General features: G+C 49.9%; 5 protein-coding genes across 5 annotated transcripts; 1 reads left to right on the forward strand and 4 right to left on the reverse strand.

The window, feature by feature from the left end:
- Positions 1–318: 318 nt before the first annotated feature.
- On the reverse strand, positions 319–954 carry LOC118502900 (DNA-directed RNA polymerase I subunit RPA12). The gene is made up of 3 exons (XM_036035622.1): positions 745–954; positions 458–674; positions 319–392 (listed from the first exon to the last, which is right to left on the reverse strand). The coding sequence occupies exons 1-3, from the start codon at positions 845–847 to the stop codon at positions 368–370; spliced, it is 345 nt and encodes a 114-aa protein (XP_035891515.1). The 5' UTR covers positions 848–954; the 3' UTR covers positions 319–367.
- A 199-nt stretch (positions 955–1,153) lies between these two features.
- LOC118502862 (proton-coupled amino acid transporter 3) lies at positions 1,154–3,379 on the reverse strand. Its single transcript, XM_036035570.1, has 2 exons — positions 1,925–3,379; positions 1,154–1,856 (listed from the first exon to the last, which is right to left on the reverse strand). The coding sequence occupies exons 1-2, from the start codon at positions 2,931–2,933 to the stop codon at positions 1,321–1,323; spliced, it is 1,545 nt and encodes a 514-aa protein (XP_035891463.1). The 5' UTR covers positions 2,934–3,379; the 3' UTR covers positions 1,154–1,320.
- Positions 3,380–3,498: 119 nt separating this feature from the next.
- Positions 3,499–7,257, reverse strand: LOC118502859 (fatty-acid amide hydrolase 2-B-like). The gene is made up of 3 exons (XM_036035567.1): positions 5,964–7,257; positions 4,180–4,733; positions 3,499–4,089 (listed from the first exon to the last, which is right to left on the reverse strand). The coding sequence occupies exons 1-3, from the start codon at positions 6,694–6,696 to the stop codon at positions 3,817–3,819; spliced, it is 1,560 nt and encodes a 519-aa protein (XP_035891460.1). The 5' UTR covers positions 6,697–7,257; the 3' UTR covers positions 3,499–3,816.
- Positions 7,258–8,274: 1,017 nt separating this feature from the next.
- On the reverse strand, positions 8,275–14,006 carry LOC118502860 (fatty-acid amide hydrolase 2-B-like). The gene is made up of 4 exons (XM_036035568.1): positions 12,955–14,006; positions 9,401–9,944; positions 8,767–9,335; positions 8,275–8,696 (listed from the first exon to the last, which is right to left on the reverse strand). Exons 1-4 carry the CDS (start codon positions 13,126–13,128, stop codon positions 8,424–8,426), a joined length of 1,560 nt encoding a protein of 519 aa, XP_035891461.1. The 5' UTR covers positions 13,129–14,006; the 3' UTR covers positions 8,275–8,423.
- Positions 14,007–16,188: 2,182 nt separating this feature from the next.
- On the forward strand, positions 16,189–18,274 carry LOC118502863 (adenylosuccinate lyase). The gene is made up of 3 exons (XM_036035571.1): positions 16,189–16,382; positions 16,470–16,844; positions 16,904–18,274. Exons 2-3 carry the CDS (start codon positions 16,698–16,700, stop codon positions 18,206–18,208), a joined length of 1,452 nt encoding a protein of 483 aa, XP_035891464.1. The 5' UTR covers positions 16,189–16,382; positions 16,470–16,697; the 3' UTR covers positions 18,209–18,274.
- Positions 18,275–18,407: the final 133 nt, after the last annotated feature.

An 18,407-nucleotide genomic window follows, 5' to 3' on the forward strand; every position in this document is an offset into this window, starting at 1 on the left:
GGAGTGAGATGGTACGTTGGGGCGAAATGACAGTTCGCACAAGGTTTTTATTTTTTGTAAAAAGGAAAAACGAAAAATGAAATGCGCTTTGCTTTTCAGGAGAGATTTATCTTAATCATTTGGAAGAAATCTTAAAATTTGCTTTGTTAACGAATGTTCGCCTGTGGGTCTTGGGAATTTCCCCAGACCGTTTCATTAATTTCATTTCATTCAACACCTACTTGAAGCTGTTGGTAACGTCCTGTACGTACTGCAAGCAGATAGAAACTTTATAAAAGCGCAACTTTCGGACATTACGGCAAATAAACAGCATTTCAATATATGTACACATTATTATCCTTGTTGAAACGAACAGCATAACTACAACCTATGAATTTTCCGACATTTTGAACCTGGAAAAGAACGATGCATCGTTAATCGCTATGAAGCATTTTCCCGATCATTTGCCAACACTTACTTGCACTTGGTACATGTGAAAAATACGGTTTGACCTTCATCCACCGAACGCAATTGTATGGTGGCGTACGACATCTGATCGTTGCCACACTTCGGACATTGTCGATTCACAACCGGTCCGTCCGCTGCTCCCTCTTCGCCACGCTCTGCTTGATCTAATTTTTTATTTTCATACGAATTGAAATGAATCGTATACTCTGACTCCATCGTTCCAAACGCTGCGAATGTACGTACAAAAACAGGTCAGCTCGTTCGAACGGGCAGATGTAGCTTCAATGCATTCCTCACCTGAAGCGTCGAATTCACCGTTGCAGTTATAGCAACACACTTTTTTCAACGATTTTAGAGGTGGTAACACTGAACCACAATCGGGACAGAAACCGGGATCCATGATTTGGTGTTCTGAGCACTTGCAATGCAATTCTTTCACTCGCTGGTCCAACAAAACCGACACAATTACAAAAGCCGCGTGTTTGTTGTCGCAACACGTTTGTTTACATTTTGAGAAACTGACAGCCGGGCGAAATTGGATGAACGGGGCGAACAGTAGGGCGAAAACATTGCTCGATTATCCGTGCCTACTTTTTTAAAACTTCTCAGCTGAAGAAATAAACGGAAAATTATATTCTTTTGAAGAATTTTATTTCCATTGAGGTTTTACACAAGTAGATCTCTTAAATGATCAAAACCTCACCCATATAAGTCTTATTAGTCATTTATTCAATGTATATGTATGCATAAATTGTTATTTCAACCTCTACTAAGCATGATAATCGAACCACAGGCTTTTTCGTCCTGTGCTTCAAAAACTTTTTTCTCCTTTCCGCCTAATTTGATATACAAAATGTGCATCGCAGCACCTGCTCATCGACGCCACGTACTGAGACATGAAAACCATAGCTGCGTTTCACGCACATCGAACATGTTATAGTACGTGGACGCTAAGGTTGCTGCTATTCCGAACACAATGACCGATCCCGCCAGAATGCAATCGCTGTACATGAAGTGGCACAATTGCCTGCAACGAATGGCCAACACGTCCATACACTTTTTGACACCATCTCGTATTTTAGCCACGGACAATGCCGATCCTTGCGATCCAATTGAACCGTACCAACTGCGCCGTGAACCGCTAATCGTTTCGATATCCGAATCCTCGAATTGATCCTCTGATATTTGCGACGAATCGGTCGAGTACGATCGTTTCAGTTCCTGGCTGTAGATCTTCTCCAGCTCCAGCATGCGTTGGTAGAAAAGGGGAGGCAGAATGAAGATTAGCGGTCCGGTTAGCGTTCCACCGATGATACCCATTACCAGGTCGAACCGGGGTAAGATTTCCGCTATTAAAACCCCCAGCCATACCAGCGTTGATCTTATGATGCATCTTTTAATGGTAAAATCTGTAACGGAAACAAAAAAACCAGACCTAGAGATAGACAGCCTAGGGTAGTGATGGCGGTTGCATTACCTCGCGAAGCTCCGAGCAGATCTTCAATGTGCTGAAATAACGCTGAGTTGCCTACGGCGCTCGATAGGCACAGCTGCAAAGTGACCAGCAGGATGGTCATGTACAGCGACCAGCTTCGGGGTAAAATCTGCAGCACGTTATTCGTAGCATCCATGCCGTACCGATAGGCAGTCAGGAAGGTAGTAACCACCGATAGGCTGCACGTGATCAGGATGCCATACAGTACCGCCTTCCCGATTTGCCGTTTGTGCTGCATGTCTACCTGGATGGTCAGCAGCATCGGATGAATATCGAACTGGAACGCTATTATACCGTACGCTTTCAGTAGCTGGACGAACGGTGGCAGCCCGAGCGCAATGTCTTTGAACGGTGTGAAGCTTCCCGAGCGATCCCCTCCGATCGAGATCCACGTCAGGATGGCCACACTGCTACAAACCACCACCGAGACACTCGCCAGGGTGCGCATATTTTTCGGACTCCCCAACCACATGATCGGACACAGGAACAGTCCTATAATCAGCAGCCAGTAGCAGAACGATATCTCAAACCTGCCCTCGCTGACACGCGCCCCAAGCAGCTGCAGATTTTGTGCTGCCACCAACAAGTTCGGTATGCCACCGCCGAACACGGTCAGGTCGAGCAGCACCGTCACGAACACGCTCATCCGTCTGCCGTACGTAAACTCTGCGATGGCTGCATACGGGTATCGATTTTTAGCCACTATCGATGGGTCCAGCTTTTCGGCAATCGTCCAGCAACGCCCCAGCACAACCGCGGTGTAGATCTGCAGCGTAATCACAAACAGCACCAACGGTATACCGTACAATCCGCAGGAAATGATCGACTTTGGCAGCGCGACGATCGGAAACACACCGAACAGATCGACCACACAGAGCGTGGCGAAGAATAGCGACAACCGGCGGGTGCTGCCGAGCCCCATCCCCCCGAACATCCGTTCCCCCTGGCGATGCAGTAACTGATCCGACGAACTGTAACCCTGGAACGCCATGACTAGAATGCACCAGCGACCAGATGACACTGCACTGCCATAATAATCCTTAACCTCACTGGCTCACACTGCTGGTGAGCTCTGCTGCACAGTTTTGGTGGGTTTTGCGCCGAAGAAATTGCATCAAAACGCTGGTCACACAGTCGGGCTGACTGTAGCCTCACCGGCCGACTGGCGGAACCAGAGCCGACCGAGGGTGGTCGCCGATGTACGATGGGTTCGGTAATGGAGCCGCTCGATGGACGGAGCCATCAATGAAACGGTGAGGAATCCTTACAACATCCTCCGCCACGGACGGCAGACGGCGAGGCAAAGGTAAGGTTTTACGTTGAGGCAGGGTGCAATAGTATTTACCGGAGCGTTTTCTATGGAACCGGTTTTTGGGAGAACACTGTAGCGAAACAATTTGTAGATATGAAAATTGTAGGAATCTTTTGATAAAACTTAATTAAAGTATTACTTGATCGATAAGTGATATATTGACCGGATCTTGAGTTATTTGGAAGAGGAGATTTCAATTACGATGGAGCTATCTTCAAACCTCAAAATTAATTGATGTTACCAATACTTTTTATCCACTATTAACAGCTTTATTTTACTATAAAAAACACACTCTCTCACAAAGAAATTTCGGTCACAACTTTGGCACAGCAGTCCGTCTGGCTCGGTAGACACTGTGCGTCGCCTTACGCATGCACGTCACCAACTGCCCACAAACGCATGGAAAATGGAGTTGGAATGTTCCGGTCGAAAGCAAGCACACGGTATCGGATGTCATTGTTCCTTATGCCCTTCCCCATCTTGATTCTCCCATCGTCAGCGCCAGCCAAGCTGGATGTCCCGCGAACCCTCAGACCCCTCAGTGTATTGTACGGCTAGCTAATTACTTCGGCGATTTCCAACCACCGAACGCCTTCTCTAGCTCTTGCGCCACGGCCAAGCACAGTCGATCCTGGTTCGGTCCGGCCACCACCTGTATACCGACCGGCAGACCATCGCGGTTGAACCCGAGCGGCACCTGCGTGGAAGGAAATCCGAGCGCATTGATGATCATCGTGTACATAAAGCCGGTGACGTGACCGAAGGATTCGTAATGGCGCAGAGCTGGCTTCGGGAACGATGGCATCAGAAATACACCGTCGGTGGCAAGCTTATCCTAAGAGTGGGTGTGTGAGAGAGAGATAGAATTGGTTAGAAAACAAATCCACCCAAGGATCGCCGAAAACCCCAGTTGCTGCCCACTCACCGTGAATTCCTGCTTCAGCTCGGCCTCCATCAGCCGGTACCGGGCACGGTTCTTCTCGTTCACGGTAGCTTTCGACGCGGACAGCAGATACATGAAGATCGTAGCGAAAGTGTGCTCGGACTGGCGCACCACCACCTTCACCAGCTCCCAGAACAGGTTCGGTTTCGGGGACGCAAACACGTTCGGTACGTCCTTCAGTGTTTGCAGTGAGTTTGAAGCTATTTGCATGCTGTCACAGAAGTACCGGAAGTTGAGCGGTTCCGTGTAGACGCCCTTGTTCTGGAAGTATTTCAGTGCACTGCGCAACGATTCCCGGATCTCCGGTGCTATCGGGACGGCGTTGACGGTTAGGTCGAGCTTCTGCGGGTAGTAGATCTTCAGTTTGTCCACGTTGATCGGTTCGTTTAGGCGTAGCTTGCTTGCGTTCGGACCGCTCATGATCTCGAGCAGCAGGGGCAGATCCTGTGCGTAACGACACATCGGTCCCAGCGAAAGGTACTGGTCGAAGTGAGCATCGGTACAGACGGGCATGTGGCCCTTGATCGAAACGATTCCTGGAGGAGAGAAGGCGAGATAGTATAGTCAGAAAGCGATCTCGAGCGATCGAGCGGATTAGGAGGCCCCCCCTTCCCCCTGCAGGAGGAGATGACCTGCATAATATCCCACAAAGCCCTCCAACAAATGTAACCTACCGATAGGCACGTAATAGGCTAACTAGCTTGTCGCTGCTGATGGTCTTTGCATATTAAAATATGGAACCGCGCAAGTCCACATCGTCCGGCTAACCCACTTCCATCCGACGGCGATAAATAATACCGTCACAGGAATTACACGTCAGAGGACGAAAGTCAGTCACTGCGGGTGCTGCGCTAGCCTTGAGCTTCGTACGCCTCCATGCGCGTATTAAAACTGTCCGCCGTACGCCATCACGCGCATGCACAAACGCTCTCTGTCTATTGTGCAAAACCCGAGCCGAGACCCTTCCGATCGGTCGCGCGGTTCTGGGTGGCTTTCTTTTGAGGCAAAATAATAATCACAGCTAATCATAGTAATGCGATCGATCGGGTGGCCCTTTACGTGAGTAAGCGACCGGGTGCGTCATTGCATTAAGTAGCGTCGTTATCTGCTATCAATCTTGGTATCTACCTCCGATAGCGATAGGTGTGCCTTTTTTGCGGTGAGCATTTTACACGTCGCGGTAATTTAATTACGGCATGAATCAGAATGGAGTTTGAGTTCCTACATTGCATCACAATTTTTCCGCCATTTTCCGCAATTGCTAACCCAAAAGGGGTAATTAAGCTTGACTGCTTTTCCGTACCGTAACAGCAGGAAGTTTGAGCCGACGAGCAACGAACGAATCGAAGTCACAGTCGAACATCGGACACTGCAGACGCAATAAATAAGCTTTTACATTAGCATAGTCGCCGATCTAGAAGATTTCTACGCTACAAATGCGTCAATTAAATTGCGTCCCCGTACTCGCTCATTCGATTGGCGAGCGGTTGAGGCGACCCACGACTCTGTACACGAGAGTACAAGCTTCTCGTGACTGCATAGTAACGAGCATGCTCCCGATTTGATCGACCGGGCGACTCAGGGTGTGTCCGGGTTCACACGATCAGAACATTTCGGCTGGAGGTCTCGATAAGACCTGATGCCAGCACGTATTATGATCGGTGAGTCAAAACACGGTGACTAATGGTGTCGTATCTCGCCCGCGCGTATATGCCTTATCAGCCACAGAAGATAATCGCTCGCTCGAAGCACCCTCCCAAACTCACCTGCCGATGGTTTATGTCCAAAGATGCCACAGAACAGCGCGGGAATACGAATCGATCCGGCTAGATCACTTCCGACTCCGCACACCGATGCACCGGCACCGATTAGCGCACCTTCGCCCCCAGACGAACCGGCCGAAGTACGACGCGGGTCGTACGGATTCATCGTCCTTCCCGTAACGTTATTGTACGACTCGAACGCCATACAGTACTCGGGCGTGTTGGATACGAGCAGTGGTATCGCACCCGCCTTCCGCAACCTGCCGACCGCCTCACCATCCTCCTCGGCGGTCAAGTTCTGACGTCGCACAACACCTCCGGTCAGGGCGAGTCCCTTCACCGAGCAGCTTTCCTTCACCGTGATCGGCACACCGAGCAGTGGACAGCTTTTGGCCAACTGCTCCAACGCTTCCTGGTCACCCCCACACGCCGCCACCCGTTCGTCCGCCTCGGCCGCTTCCCCGAGCGCATCCTCGAAACGTTCCTCGACGACCGCATTGATCAGCGGGTTCACTTCGCGGATTCGCAACACGTACGCACGCACCACATCGACCGAGCGCGCCTTGCCCTGGCGTATCCTTTCGGCCAGCTCCGTGGCCGGTACCCGCAGCAGCTCATTTTGAATCACCGGAAATGGTTCGGTGCGTGGTGGACCACCGAACCGCGCGAGGATCGGTTCGAGCAGCAGATTGACCACGCGAAGGATTAGCGCGACTAGCCTCAGTAACAGCTCCATTGCGACTGATGGGCGCGATGGGTTGTACGCAATCCGTCGTTCGATGATGATTGGTTTTCGCCGCGAACTAGCGAACCGAGCTTCGCAGCAGCCGTGTCGCGGTGATGATGGGGAAATAAAATTGCACTTGCACCGGCGTACAGCTCCTTTGCCCCTTCTCTTCCTTGCGAGGGCGAGAGCTGAAACCCGATAGACTTGAAACGTTCTAACGGGGATATCTGGTGGAACAGTAAATTACACCTGGGATTTACTTAGATCGCGGTTTCACACAACTCACACACGTACACACACATGCAGGGAAGAACGCGTTGACGGCGCGTTGCAATTCTAATTATCGTTAGTGCGGCTCGGCCCGAGGTAAAAAAACCGACGGTCGGCCCGATTCGCTTCCTTTCCTGGACGGACGGCCCGGTTTACTTCGGCCCGGTCGAACTTGTTGTTTACCTCGGCAGCGTCGACAACGAACTTTACCGGCGCTAGCGAAGGGCTCGAATGAAATGAAGCTCGAAGCCTGGTAGTTCGGTGCGAGCGCGCGACTCTTATCACAGCCGCGGTATCAGCTGTAAGGTCCAATAAGCCAGCCGGCGAGTCACTTTCTTCACCGAACCACCCTCGGGAACTTGTCAGGGGTAAACCGATAAACGTTGCTGTGGGGAGTAGGATCGAAACCGGGAGGAAAAAAAAACACCCAACCATGGCTGATAAGTCACCGCCACTGGTTGAACTTTGATTGAGTACATTTCGCTGGTGTGACGATTTGAACAAAGGGGGTAATCGCTCGCTAGAATCTGAATTTATATTTAAACTGTTGTTGGCCCGATGTACCTGAGCCGGTTTGTCTATCACGCCGCCAGTAATTAGAATTTAATTAGTTGTTTTGGAGCACAAGTCTTCTTCTCCGAGTTGCATTGAGTATTGAGCAGTTGTACGCCTGACAGTATGCAATATATTTGAAACGACGGTTGCTCGACCAACCGAGTACGAGGAACTCGTCTCTCTTGTATGAGAATATAAACACCAATGTCTGAAACGTTAATATTGTTACGCTGTTATTGCCCACTTGTATCGTAATCTAAGAATATAAGCTCCAACTATGTGAAAAAGAATCAGAAAAAGTGCGATGTTCTGTGATTCGAATACGAATCTATTCACCATTAGTTGTGCTTCTCTCTTTTCCAACCAAAATATAGCAAATGCTTCGAGCAACCGCCACGGCCAGACCATTCTTTACGAGAGAGCAATAAAGTCGAACAATTCAAATGGGATGCATACCAAGCAGAAACCTTGATGAGCGCCTAAAAGTATGCAATTCAATTTCGGAGCAACATTCTGTAGAGTTTAGTTTATATTAGTATTTTTTCTTTCTTCTGCTGTAAAAAATGTTACCTCAATTCCAAACCGTGTTCATGTAATGGCTCTTGTCAAAAATGGCATAAGTTTTGTTTCAAGAAAATGGAATAAAATAATTTATAAAATTGTCACAGCAAAAGGCTTATCATAAAAGCAATTAAAGTCTGTTAAACCAGCCAAAGACGCTAATTTGTATTACGAAAACAACAAGTTTTTCCCAACAATAAGTTAATAAAAAATCACAACCCACCTTATGGGCATTTATTTATTAATTTAAAGGCTAAAGTACAGCACACAACCGAATTTAGTAAATCTTCCCTCACTGAACCGCTTTGCGTTTAAATAACATCTTAAGGAACCGGCCACGGCACCTAGCTTCACTTCGGCGCTTGCCAACCACCGAAAGCCGCCTCCAGCTCGCGGGCGATGCAAAGTCCTAACCGATCCTGGTACGGTGCGGCCACCACCTGTATCCCGATCGGTAGTCCATTTCGATCCAGCCCCAGCGGCACGTGGGTTGCCGGCAGTCCGAGCGAGTTGAACAGCATCGTGTACCCAACGCCCATAATGTGGCCGAACGATTCGTAGTGGCGGATGGCCGATGTTGGATAGGTTGGGAAGAAAAATACACCATCGGTTCCGAGTGTTTCCTGGAATGAAACGATGGGAACAATTGGGAATCATTCTTCAACATATAGAGAATGTAAGGGCTCCACTTACGATCATCTGCCTGCGTAATCCCGCCGCCAGCTCCATATAGTTTTCGAGCGCTTCGGCAGAGAAAAAGTTCTTCAGCGCGAATATCACATAGAACATGATACCGGCGAGGCTGTACTGCGATTGGCCGAGAGCGCACCGTACCAGCTCCACCATCAGGCTGGGCGTAGCTTTCGGATTGTCCGGATTGTGGAAGATGCTCGGCACATCGTTCAGCGACTGCAGCACGCTGAACGCAAGCTCCATCCCTTCGGCCATATGCTCAAACTCGGCCCGCTCCGTCGACAGGCCGTGGCCTTTGAAGTACTTCACCGCCCGATACAGTGCCATCTTGATGTCGTCGTCCACCGGGATGTGACCCAAGTTGAAGCCCATATCTTCGGCGTACAGGATGCGGATGTCTTTCGTGTGGACGGACTCGTCAAGCCGCAGCCGGGCCGCGTTCGGGCCAGCCATAATGTGTAGCAGCGTGGGCAGATCCTTCGCGTACCGTGCCATCGGCCCGACCGTCAGCAGGCGGGCAAACTTTTCGTCAGTCGACATTGGAAAGTGACCGTCGATAGAGATGGCGCCTGAAGGTAGACAATGCGGTTAACGTGAGCGAAAGAAGGCCTGGAAGACCAGTGCACCGCCTTACCTGCGGTTGGTTTGTGTCCAAAGATCCCGTTAAAGTGTGCCGGCACACGTATAGATCCGGCCACATCGCTCCCAACACCGAACAGCGAAGCTCCCGAACCGATCAGCGCACCCTCACCGCCCGACGAACCACCGGCCGTCCGTCGATTGTCGTACGGGTTCAGCGTACGGCCCGTCACATGGTTGTACGATTCCCAGTTCAAACAGTACTCGGGCGTGTTGGACACGAGCAGCGGAATGCAACCGGCCGCCTTAAGATGGGCGACCGCCTCCCCGTCCACGCTCGCCCGCACTCCCTTCCGGGCCAACGAACCGCCCGTCAGTGGGGCACCACGCAGGGCGCAGGATTCCTTCACCGTGAACGGCACACCGAGCAGTGGATAGTTTTTGATCAGCCACAGCGGTTGCGTTTCGCTGATCAGCACATCCGCTTTCCTTGCTTCCTCGATCGCGGCACCGAACCGTTCCTCCACCACGGCATTGATCAGTGGATTAACCTCCCGGATCCGATCGATGTACGCACGCACCACATCCTCCGATCGAAGCTGCGCAAAGAGACGAACACACAGAACGCGAAAACATTACACATCAATTACTACGTATCAATTACATCGAGACGGTTAAAGGCGAACAAGAACAAAAAAAAGCATTTGCGCAAAAATTGGTCATTGTCGTTCGTTGTGCTCGCTTCGCTCGTACTTCGCCGTGTTTATGTTTGGCTGTGCGCAATTTGCACTCGCAGTACCTGATCGGGCACACTAATGGGTCGGCGATTAGACGCCATCGGTCGGCTAACGATTTGCTCAGTAGGCCACCGCAGACGTTACTATGCAGGGGAAGGCCGGAAGAAGCTAGGATTAGGTGGTGTAGAAAAGCAGGCCAAATGGGGCAGGCAACCCCAGGCATAGCAACCGTACAGAATGCACAAAGAGCCGGACGGAAGTGGAAGCATAATCTACGTGGAAGTTACATTAGAGCTTTAAGTTGATTAATTACGGGCTACAATGAGAATTTTTTTTTTAATTTAAAATTACTTTTCTTGCAACTTGACGCACCTTGACTGGCAAATAAATGCTCTTATTGCTATCGATAATGTTTGCCGCAAAATTTTTCGATCAACCTAAAAGCTCAATCGAGTCGTCCATGATCATCACGCATGCAGTGCTGCGCACGCACGTGGACCACAGGAGCGCATGTTTTGTCACGCGTACGTTCGATCCGGCCTCCATGTCGGTGGCATGTTTTGGGCCATTTAATTTACCGCTCTGTACTGTTTGCTCACGTACATTACCCTTACCCTCCCTTCCGACCAACTCCCCCGCCCTCTTCACAGTGTGGGGGGTCGATCCAACAAAACTGGGAAAGCCTGTTCGCCGGAGCTCGCCGAACGATGGCAAACAATGTGGTCCTCGGTGGATACAATCATTTAGCATCGGTTCCCACCTTGCCAATAACTGGATCGGATTATCAAGATTCACGTGGGGACAGCGTTAAACGCGCGTGTGTGTGCGTGTGTCCATAACATAAAACTTCCGTTATAGTGTATGCTTCCGCTAACCACACCAAGGTCGGTGAGATTCGGTTTCATTTGCACATATTTGAATTTTGGGCAGAAAGCTGAAGAAAAACAAAAGTTGACATCAACCGTTGATCTGTGCATAATTTATAAATAGACACGGTTTGCGGACTGTGGACATGCTGTGAACTTTGCGAGAAAAAAATCTGTGCTGAATATGATCAAATCGTATTTTCTGTATAAAGAAAAAAAGATTCTCTCGGGTTGAAGGTAACAGTTTCAGCAACCATTAATCTCCGAGCCGTTCAACGACCGTCTTGTCCGGCCCGGCAAACCCAACTGACTAATCTCGCTTGGTCCGAAATCGATCGGATGGTAGATGTTTTCGCTTAAAAAATCCATAAAAAAGCGGCTTAAAAATCCGGTCGCAAAACTGGTTTCGATCAGTGCGGTAGGTGAAATGGTGTGCCAGAACGAAAAGCGTTCTTAGTGGGCTTAGAGGGCCGCCATCTTTAAGTGAGCGTTAGCGAGTCCAGTAGGCCATATGGTAGGCTTTCGGTTTCAATGCTTACTGCGATCCGTTCATTAATGGTCACGCGTGTTACCATTACTTTAGCACACGTGGTCCAACACCACATTCAGGTACTTGAACGACGATGAGGTCAATGTTGGCTGGCCAAGACGGGAGTACGGTCTCGGGCCCTTGCACTACTAATTATGCCCACCACCGTTACGAACGGTGATCTTTGTGTCACCTTTCGGGCGCGCACATACTTAACGGTGAGGTGTTTATTGTCGTCGCCTGCCAGTCGGAGGGAATCCGCGGGCCATCGGCGTTTGTTTGCTCCGGACGCCACCTGTAGTATGTCAACTTTATGCGATTCTTTAACTTGCGATCTCGCACTTCTATCCCGGTCCACACCCGCGGATGTTCACTTTCTATCGAGAATGGCATGCGCTAATTGCGTATTATTATACTGAAGCCATCACACAGCGATCATTCAGTTTTTGTTTTGTGGTCGCCATTTGATGCCTTTTCTACACACACACTTTCTTATTCTTTCTCTAAAAGGAGTTACGATTTGAATGTAGCAAAAAGTGTGTCATATGAGCCGCCATTTGTTTTGTTTTTTGGCAGTTGATTGTTTCCGCAATTAAAATCGAGACTTTACAACTTCAATGAACAATGTCCCACACACACCAACATACGGAATAATGTATGCAGAAGTTAAGTCCCACAAAACATGAAACATCTTTACTTTCCTAAGAAAAAAAACAGGTTTTGCGAGAGATTTCCTGTTCTTGCTCGATGAGGATCGTGCTCTGCCACAGCTGGCTTCCTTAACTGGATACACCCAAGAAACGTTGGTGAGTAAAAATTCTGCCTAAATGTAAAACACCACTATCGCTGGCCAATCGGATTGGCAGCTTCTGGACAGATGCTTTTCAAGGACTGTTTTTAACATCGCCCTAGAATCGCCATTATTGATATCAATCCGTTTTGCTAATGAGCATGATATCTGATTTAATCAAAAGTTTGAAGCCGCGATTCCGCGTCGATGTTGAAGCGATAAAGCAAACACGCAATTTGCGCTGATCAGCGCCATTCAGATTCCTATTCCATTGTTCCAATCCAGAACCCCGCTCTGTGTGTGAGCTCTCAAACTCAAACACCTGACGGTGGTACTTCAGGCTTCATCGATTTTGCCTTGTTTGTTTGTCCTGTCTGGTGTTCTTCAAACATACCACTGCTGTTTAGCGGTGCTGAAGAAGCGCTGGTAGACACGTAAACAAGAACAAGCAAACTTCCTTGTGGTACACAACAACGGAACGGCTGTACCAATCAGAACGCGTGTACCTGGGGAGGCTCGGTAAGTGTCTGAGGTCACCCACTCGGCGAGACTTCCATCCTCCTGTACTTCTTGACCGTACAGGCAGCAGCACAAAGGTTGAGCACCCGTAACGAGCTCATACCATCGATATCAGCACATTAATTGTTCGCTCCCCTTTAAGGTCAAGGTTGTGCAGAAATTCTTTACCTCCTTGTTGCGTATCCGCTCCGCCAGATCGACCGCCGGTATGTTGAGCATATCGTTCCGTATCTCCGGAAATGGGGTGGTCCGTTTCGGGCCACCGATGAACGCGACGATCGGTTTGAGCAGTGTGTTGAGCAGCCGCAGAAACAGCCCCAAACACACCAACCAAAGCTCCATCTTGGTTTCGTCACCGAGGAACACACCGCACCAGTGAGGAATAGAACTTTCGCGGCCACACTTTCACGACACTCGACGCACTACGAACCCGGACTAAAACTGCAATGTCTCCGGCGGCGACCACCCGACCACTGCGGTGCCTTGGGTAGAAAGTTTTATGCAAACGATTCAATTAAACTAATTAAGGAACGACGCCGGCAGCAGCTAACGGACAACCGACGCGGCGACGGCTTTCCCAACCTGCGGGACCTTTGCTTTGGAAGGAGCTGCCTGCCTGATTGAGGGATTGCGTAACGGAGCACCTAGTACCGAGTACCGACCTAGTGCTCGGTAGGAAATTACTGAGGTGGTGCAAATGGCGTCACTAGCTCTGTCTTCGATTCTGCTGCTAATCAGCACCGGACCACACTGTGGAGTTGAACTTTTGTTTTCACTGTAACTGATAGTAGCCGCGGCAGACCAACTTCCTGTCATCGGCGAAGGTGTTCCTGCTCGCTCGTTTGGTTTCTATTTTTTTTTTTTTTTTGAATTGCACTACAACTGCAACGGGGTGGTTTTGGGGTGATGTCTCCTTCTCTGCTATCGTTCAATTCGCGTATCAAATACACCGCCGGTTTGCGCACGACGACGATTCGATCGCTGCGCCACCATACGAGATGATCCGAACCGTACGCAACACAACGTTCGACTGCCACGCGTTGTTTCTTGCGATGCGATTCGCGGCCCAGAACACCTCTCGGCCCCCCTTTTTCCGCTGTCGGTGTCTCTCCGCACGCCGAGTGTGTTTCCACCGTTCAGGCGTAAATTGCTGGTGGTGGTGGTGGGAAAACATTTGCCCGATTCTGTTCGCGCGTTCCAGCTTGGTTCTCGGCTGGACCAGCTTGGCTTATCAGGGTGGTGTCGGCGTGCGGTTGGGAAGATCGAGTCGCTAAAAAAAACACACACACGGACACTCGAACCATCCCATAGAACCGTCCAGATGCAAGCGCTTCGCATCATCTTTTGCTCGCGGTCATATCGGCCTATCCAAAGGGCGGGCAGCAGATTGGTACGGCCTTGATGACATTTGTGACCTCACACGCGAGCGTCGGTGGAGCGATAAATTGTCGATCGTGGTCTTATGCACTTGAGACCCGGGAGGGAAAACAGGGCCACAGGTTTGGTACGTAGCACAGCATCCATTGTGCAGCCGGTACACTGAACCGGCAGACACATGCCCACTAACGCAACGGTTAAGGCACGGTGGAGTCTGTGACCCTGGCCGCGCTTAATTGTAACTTGTCGTATGTGAGATGTGTGATGGCTTGCCGCTCACTTGCACACCGTCCCCGTCCTTCTCGGCCACACGCCCCACCGGCAGCGCCAGCGGTAGAAGAAAGCGCGGCACGGTAGCATCCGACCAACCGTAGAGGAACGGAACGACCCTCGCAGGTCGCGGCCAAGGACAAGTTCACGACGACGAACTTGTACGGCGAATGGCGATCCGTAAGTACGATTGGGAGCTTGTTTCTTTGTTTTATCGCTTCCATTACCCCGGGGTATGCACAGGGTGACTCCATCAGCGTTCCATGGCTTTTTGTTTTCGTTCGTGGCTACTCTTGGTGATGCTAATGATCATGCAACGGTTTTTTCAAATTTTTTTTTTTTTTTGGGTGGGAGACAGTTTTTTTTTGTCTTTCTTCGTTAACAGTTTTGCGGAACATGTGCACCCTGTGCAACGGCCTGTCCACCGGGATTTAGTGTGGAAAATCGAGTTTAAAACCTGTAATGTGGATCAATGACCGTTTGGCGTTTGGCGGATCGCTTCTGCCCGACCGCTTCAAAACCGAAGTGCGGAAGTGAGCGGTTCAGTTCTTGTGCACGACAATGGTTTCAAGCTTTATCTCGAAAAGCACCGATGAACCACCATGGCACGCACGATCGCGCTTTTGATTCCGGCTCACCCTTGACTTTATATCCGCCCAAGGTTAGTTACATCGTATCGATTGACGATTGATTGCCACGCAGTTGTTCTGGAACCGCCGATGCGCATGGCCATAGAAGGAGCCTTCGGAGAAATTTCTCTTGCCCGTACCGGCGACCCCAAATATGGGTATTACGAGCCGCGGTATTACCACGGCGACACCCCCCGTTGCGCCACTGATGCGAGCAAGAGGGGTTGGAGGAGGGGAGGAAGAAGCCAACAAAAAATTGAAGCAGATTTCTACGCGGGTGTGTGTGCGTGTGTGTGTGTGTGGGTGGTCGTCCGCGTCCATTGACAAATCATTTCCTATCTTGACCGGTACCGGACCGGTGGTTCAAGGTCGGCTGCATTCTCAAAATGTTTACCAACGGAAAATTGCACTAATAATACGGATGAAGAAGAAGACAACGAAAAGCTTCACATTTTAGGCGAAATATAGGAGAACGGCTTTATGTATGCGATTAGTTTTGTTCGGTTATGGTTCTCTCGTCACAACCGGAACGTGTATCAAATCCCGTCCAGACCATCATTGGAAATTAAAATACGTGTAAGCTAAGTAAAGGAGGCGAGAAATGTCTGGCCCAAACCTCGCAGACAAGACCAAGTACCGAGTATCAATCGAAGGATACTCCCGTACGCAGGACTGACTTTCCGGCTATGAGGTTTAGACAATTCTATCATGCCAAGCAGATGCAGTTCAGTTAGCTAGCAGAATTTTTTCGTACTTTCATTGTTATTAATAAAAAACAGTCTAAAATATTGCGCCAAATACCCATCGTTTATCAATTCCGAAAGGAACCATAACGAATTGTGAAGAAGCATTCAAACTTGCGTACAAGCAGGCAGCACAGGGTGTCTCCTACAACGATGCCAAATTAATTGTTCGTTTCACTACTTATTATATTTTTATCGGATCGATCGACCCATTGTTTGTGTTTCTTATTCCTTTAACATTGCTTCTACCTATAAAACCCGAATTTTTAAGTAGATTTGTAATAACAAATTGAAATTTTCAGTGAAAAAATATGGAAAGGATTTACCATAGTCACCCTGTCGCAGAGTTTGAAGTACACAACCCGCTTCCATAAACCTAATTTGACAGTACAACAATCTAATCAAAAATGTCGTTAATAAATTTACAAAAAAATTGCTAAATTGCGGTAAAAACGAGCAAAGTTTCGTTATCGAAGACTTTGTTCGCGTTGTTTTTCTGTTTTTTTTGCCCTAAAAAATACAGCACAACCTTCTCCTTTTTCCAAACTCACTCACATCCTCACTACATTCCGAATCGGTGAGAATAACAAAAACAAGATGAGCAGAAACATTGTAAACAACCATGCCATGTGTTTTCTTTACGCAATTTCACCCTTATCACTAGGGCCCCCAAAACAACAAACCGCGGCAACCAGAAGTCCTTGCGCCCGTACGTAAGACCTCGTCGGCTTATCAGATCCGCGCGATTGGGACGTCGTGACGCGGCCACAGTCAGTTACCAACAGTGTACGATCAGCGATCGAACGATCCAGTCCATTGAAGAAGAGTCTGCCCGTACCAGTGAGTGGTTTGTTCCCGGCATTTTTGTTCTACACCCAAACCGTACCGAAAGATGGCTGAAGTGAATACGGAATTCCGTGGCTACCGTTCGCCGCTCAGCACTCGGTATGCGAGCAAGGAAATGCAATATCTGTTCAGCGATCAGCACAAGTTTTCCACCTGGCGTAAGCTATGGATTCTGTTGGCCAAGGCCGAAAAGGTATGTTGTTGGTTTGCGACCTTCACAAACAATGAGCCTAATTTGTGCTGTTTCTGCAGGCGCTCGGTTTAGACATTACGGACGACCAGATCCGGGAGATGGAAAAGCATGTGGAAGACATCGATTTTAAGGCGGCTGCCGCCGAGGAAGCGCTCACCCGTCACGACGTGATGGCGCACGTGCACGTGTTCGCGGCACAGTGTCCCCTGGCCGCTCCCATCATCCATCTCGGCGCCACTTCCTGCTTTGTGGGCGATAATACGGATCTGCTCATACTGAAGGAAGCGCTCGACCAGCTGCTACCGAAGCTGGTCGGTGTCATCAAGCAGCTGGCCCAGTTTGCCATGCAGTATCGCGATCTGCCTACGCTAGGATTCACTCACCTGCAACCGGCCCAGCTAACGACGGTCGGTAAGCGTTGCTCGCTCTGGATCCAGGATTTGCTGATGGACGAACGGGCACTGCGCAACTGTCGGGATAATCTGCGTTTCCGCGGTGTGAAGGGCACAACCGGAACGCAGGCCTCCTTTTTGCAGCTCTTTGCCGGCGATAGTGCGAAGGTTCGGCAGCTCGATCAAACCGTCACCAAGCTGGCCGGTTTCGAGCGGTACTATGCCGTCACGGGTCAGACGTACTCGCGCAAGGTCGATCTGGAAATTGTGTCCGCGTTGGCCAGTCTCGGTGCCACCGTGCACAAGATGTGCTCCGATCTGCGGCTGCTCGCTTCGCGCAAGGAGCTGGAGGAACCGTTCGAGCAGACCCAAATCGGTAGTTCGGCCATGCCGTACAAACGCAACCCGATGCGTTCGGAGCGTTGCTGTGCGCTGGCCCGGCACATGATTACGCTGCAAGCGAACGCTGCCAACACGCTGGCCGTACAGTGGCTCGAGCGTACGCTGGACGATTCGGCCAACCGACGGCTAACGCTGTCCGAGGCGTTCCTGTCCGCGGACGCTTGCCTGCTGACGCTGCTGAACATCTCCCAGGGTCTGGTGGTGTATCCGAAGGTGATCGAGCGTAACATTGCACAGGAGCTGCCCTTCATGTCGACCGAGAACGTCATCATGGCGATGGTAAAGGCGGGCGGCGATCGTCAGGTTTGCCACGAGAAGATTCGGGTGCTCTCGCACGAAGCCGGCGCACAGGTGAAACAGCACGGCAAGGATAACGATCTGGTCGAGCGCATCCGGGCCGATCCGTACTTTGCACCGATTCTTGGCCAGCTCGGCAGCATACTGGATCCGAAAACGTTCACCGGTCGGGCCGCCGATCAGGTGGTCGAGTTTGTGAACGAGGAAGTAAACCCGATTGTGGCACTTTACGGTGACAAGGTCGTTACCAAGTCGGCACAGCTAAAGATTTGATTGCCGGAGCGGGTAAAAGCTACGGATTGATGTACCAATAAAGATTTCTCCTGTACTAATAAAGTGTCTGAAGAGTTGTTTGTGTGCGCGTAATGAATAGAGAATTGGACGGAGCAAGGTCACCGGCTGACAAATTGGACTATTATGTATTTTTATGAGACGTTCCTATCGTGCGCTGTCTCTGTAAGCCTTTGGTGAG

This window comes from Anopheles stephensi, chromosome 2, assembly GCF_013141755.1.
Source record: "Anopheles stephensi strain Indian chromosome 2, UCI_ANSTEP_V1.0, whole genome shotgun sequence".
Classification (NCBI taxonomy): domain Eukaryota; kingdom Metazoa; phylum Arthropoda; class Insecta; order Diptera; family Culicidae; genus Anopheles; species Anopheles stephensi.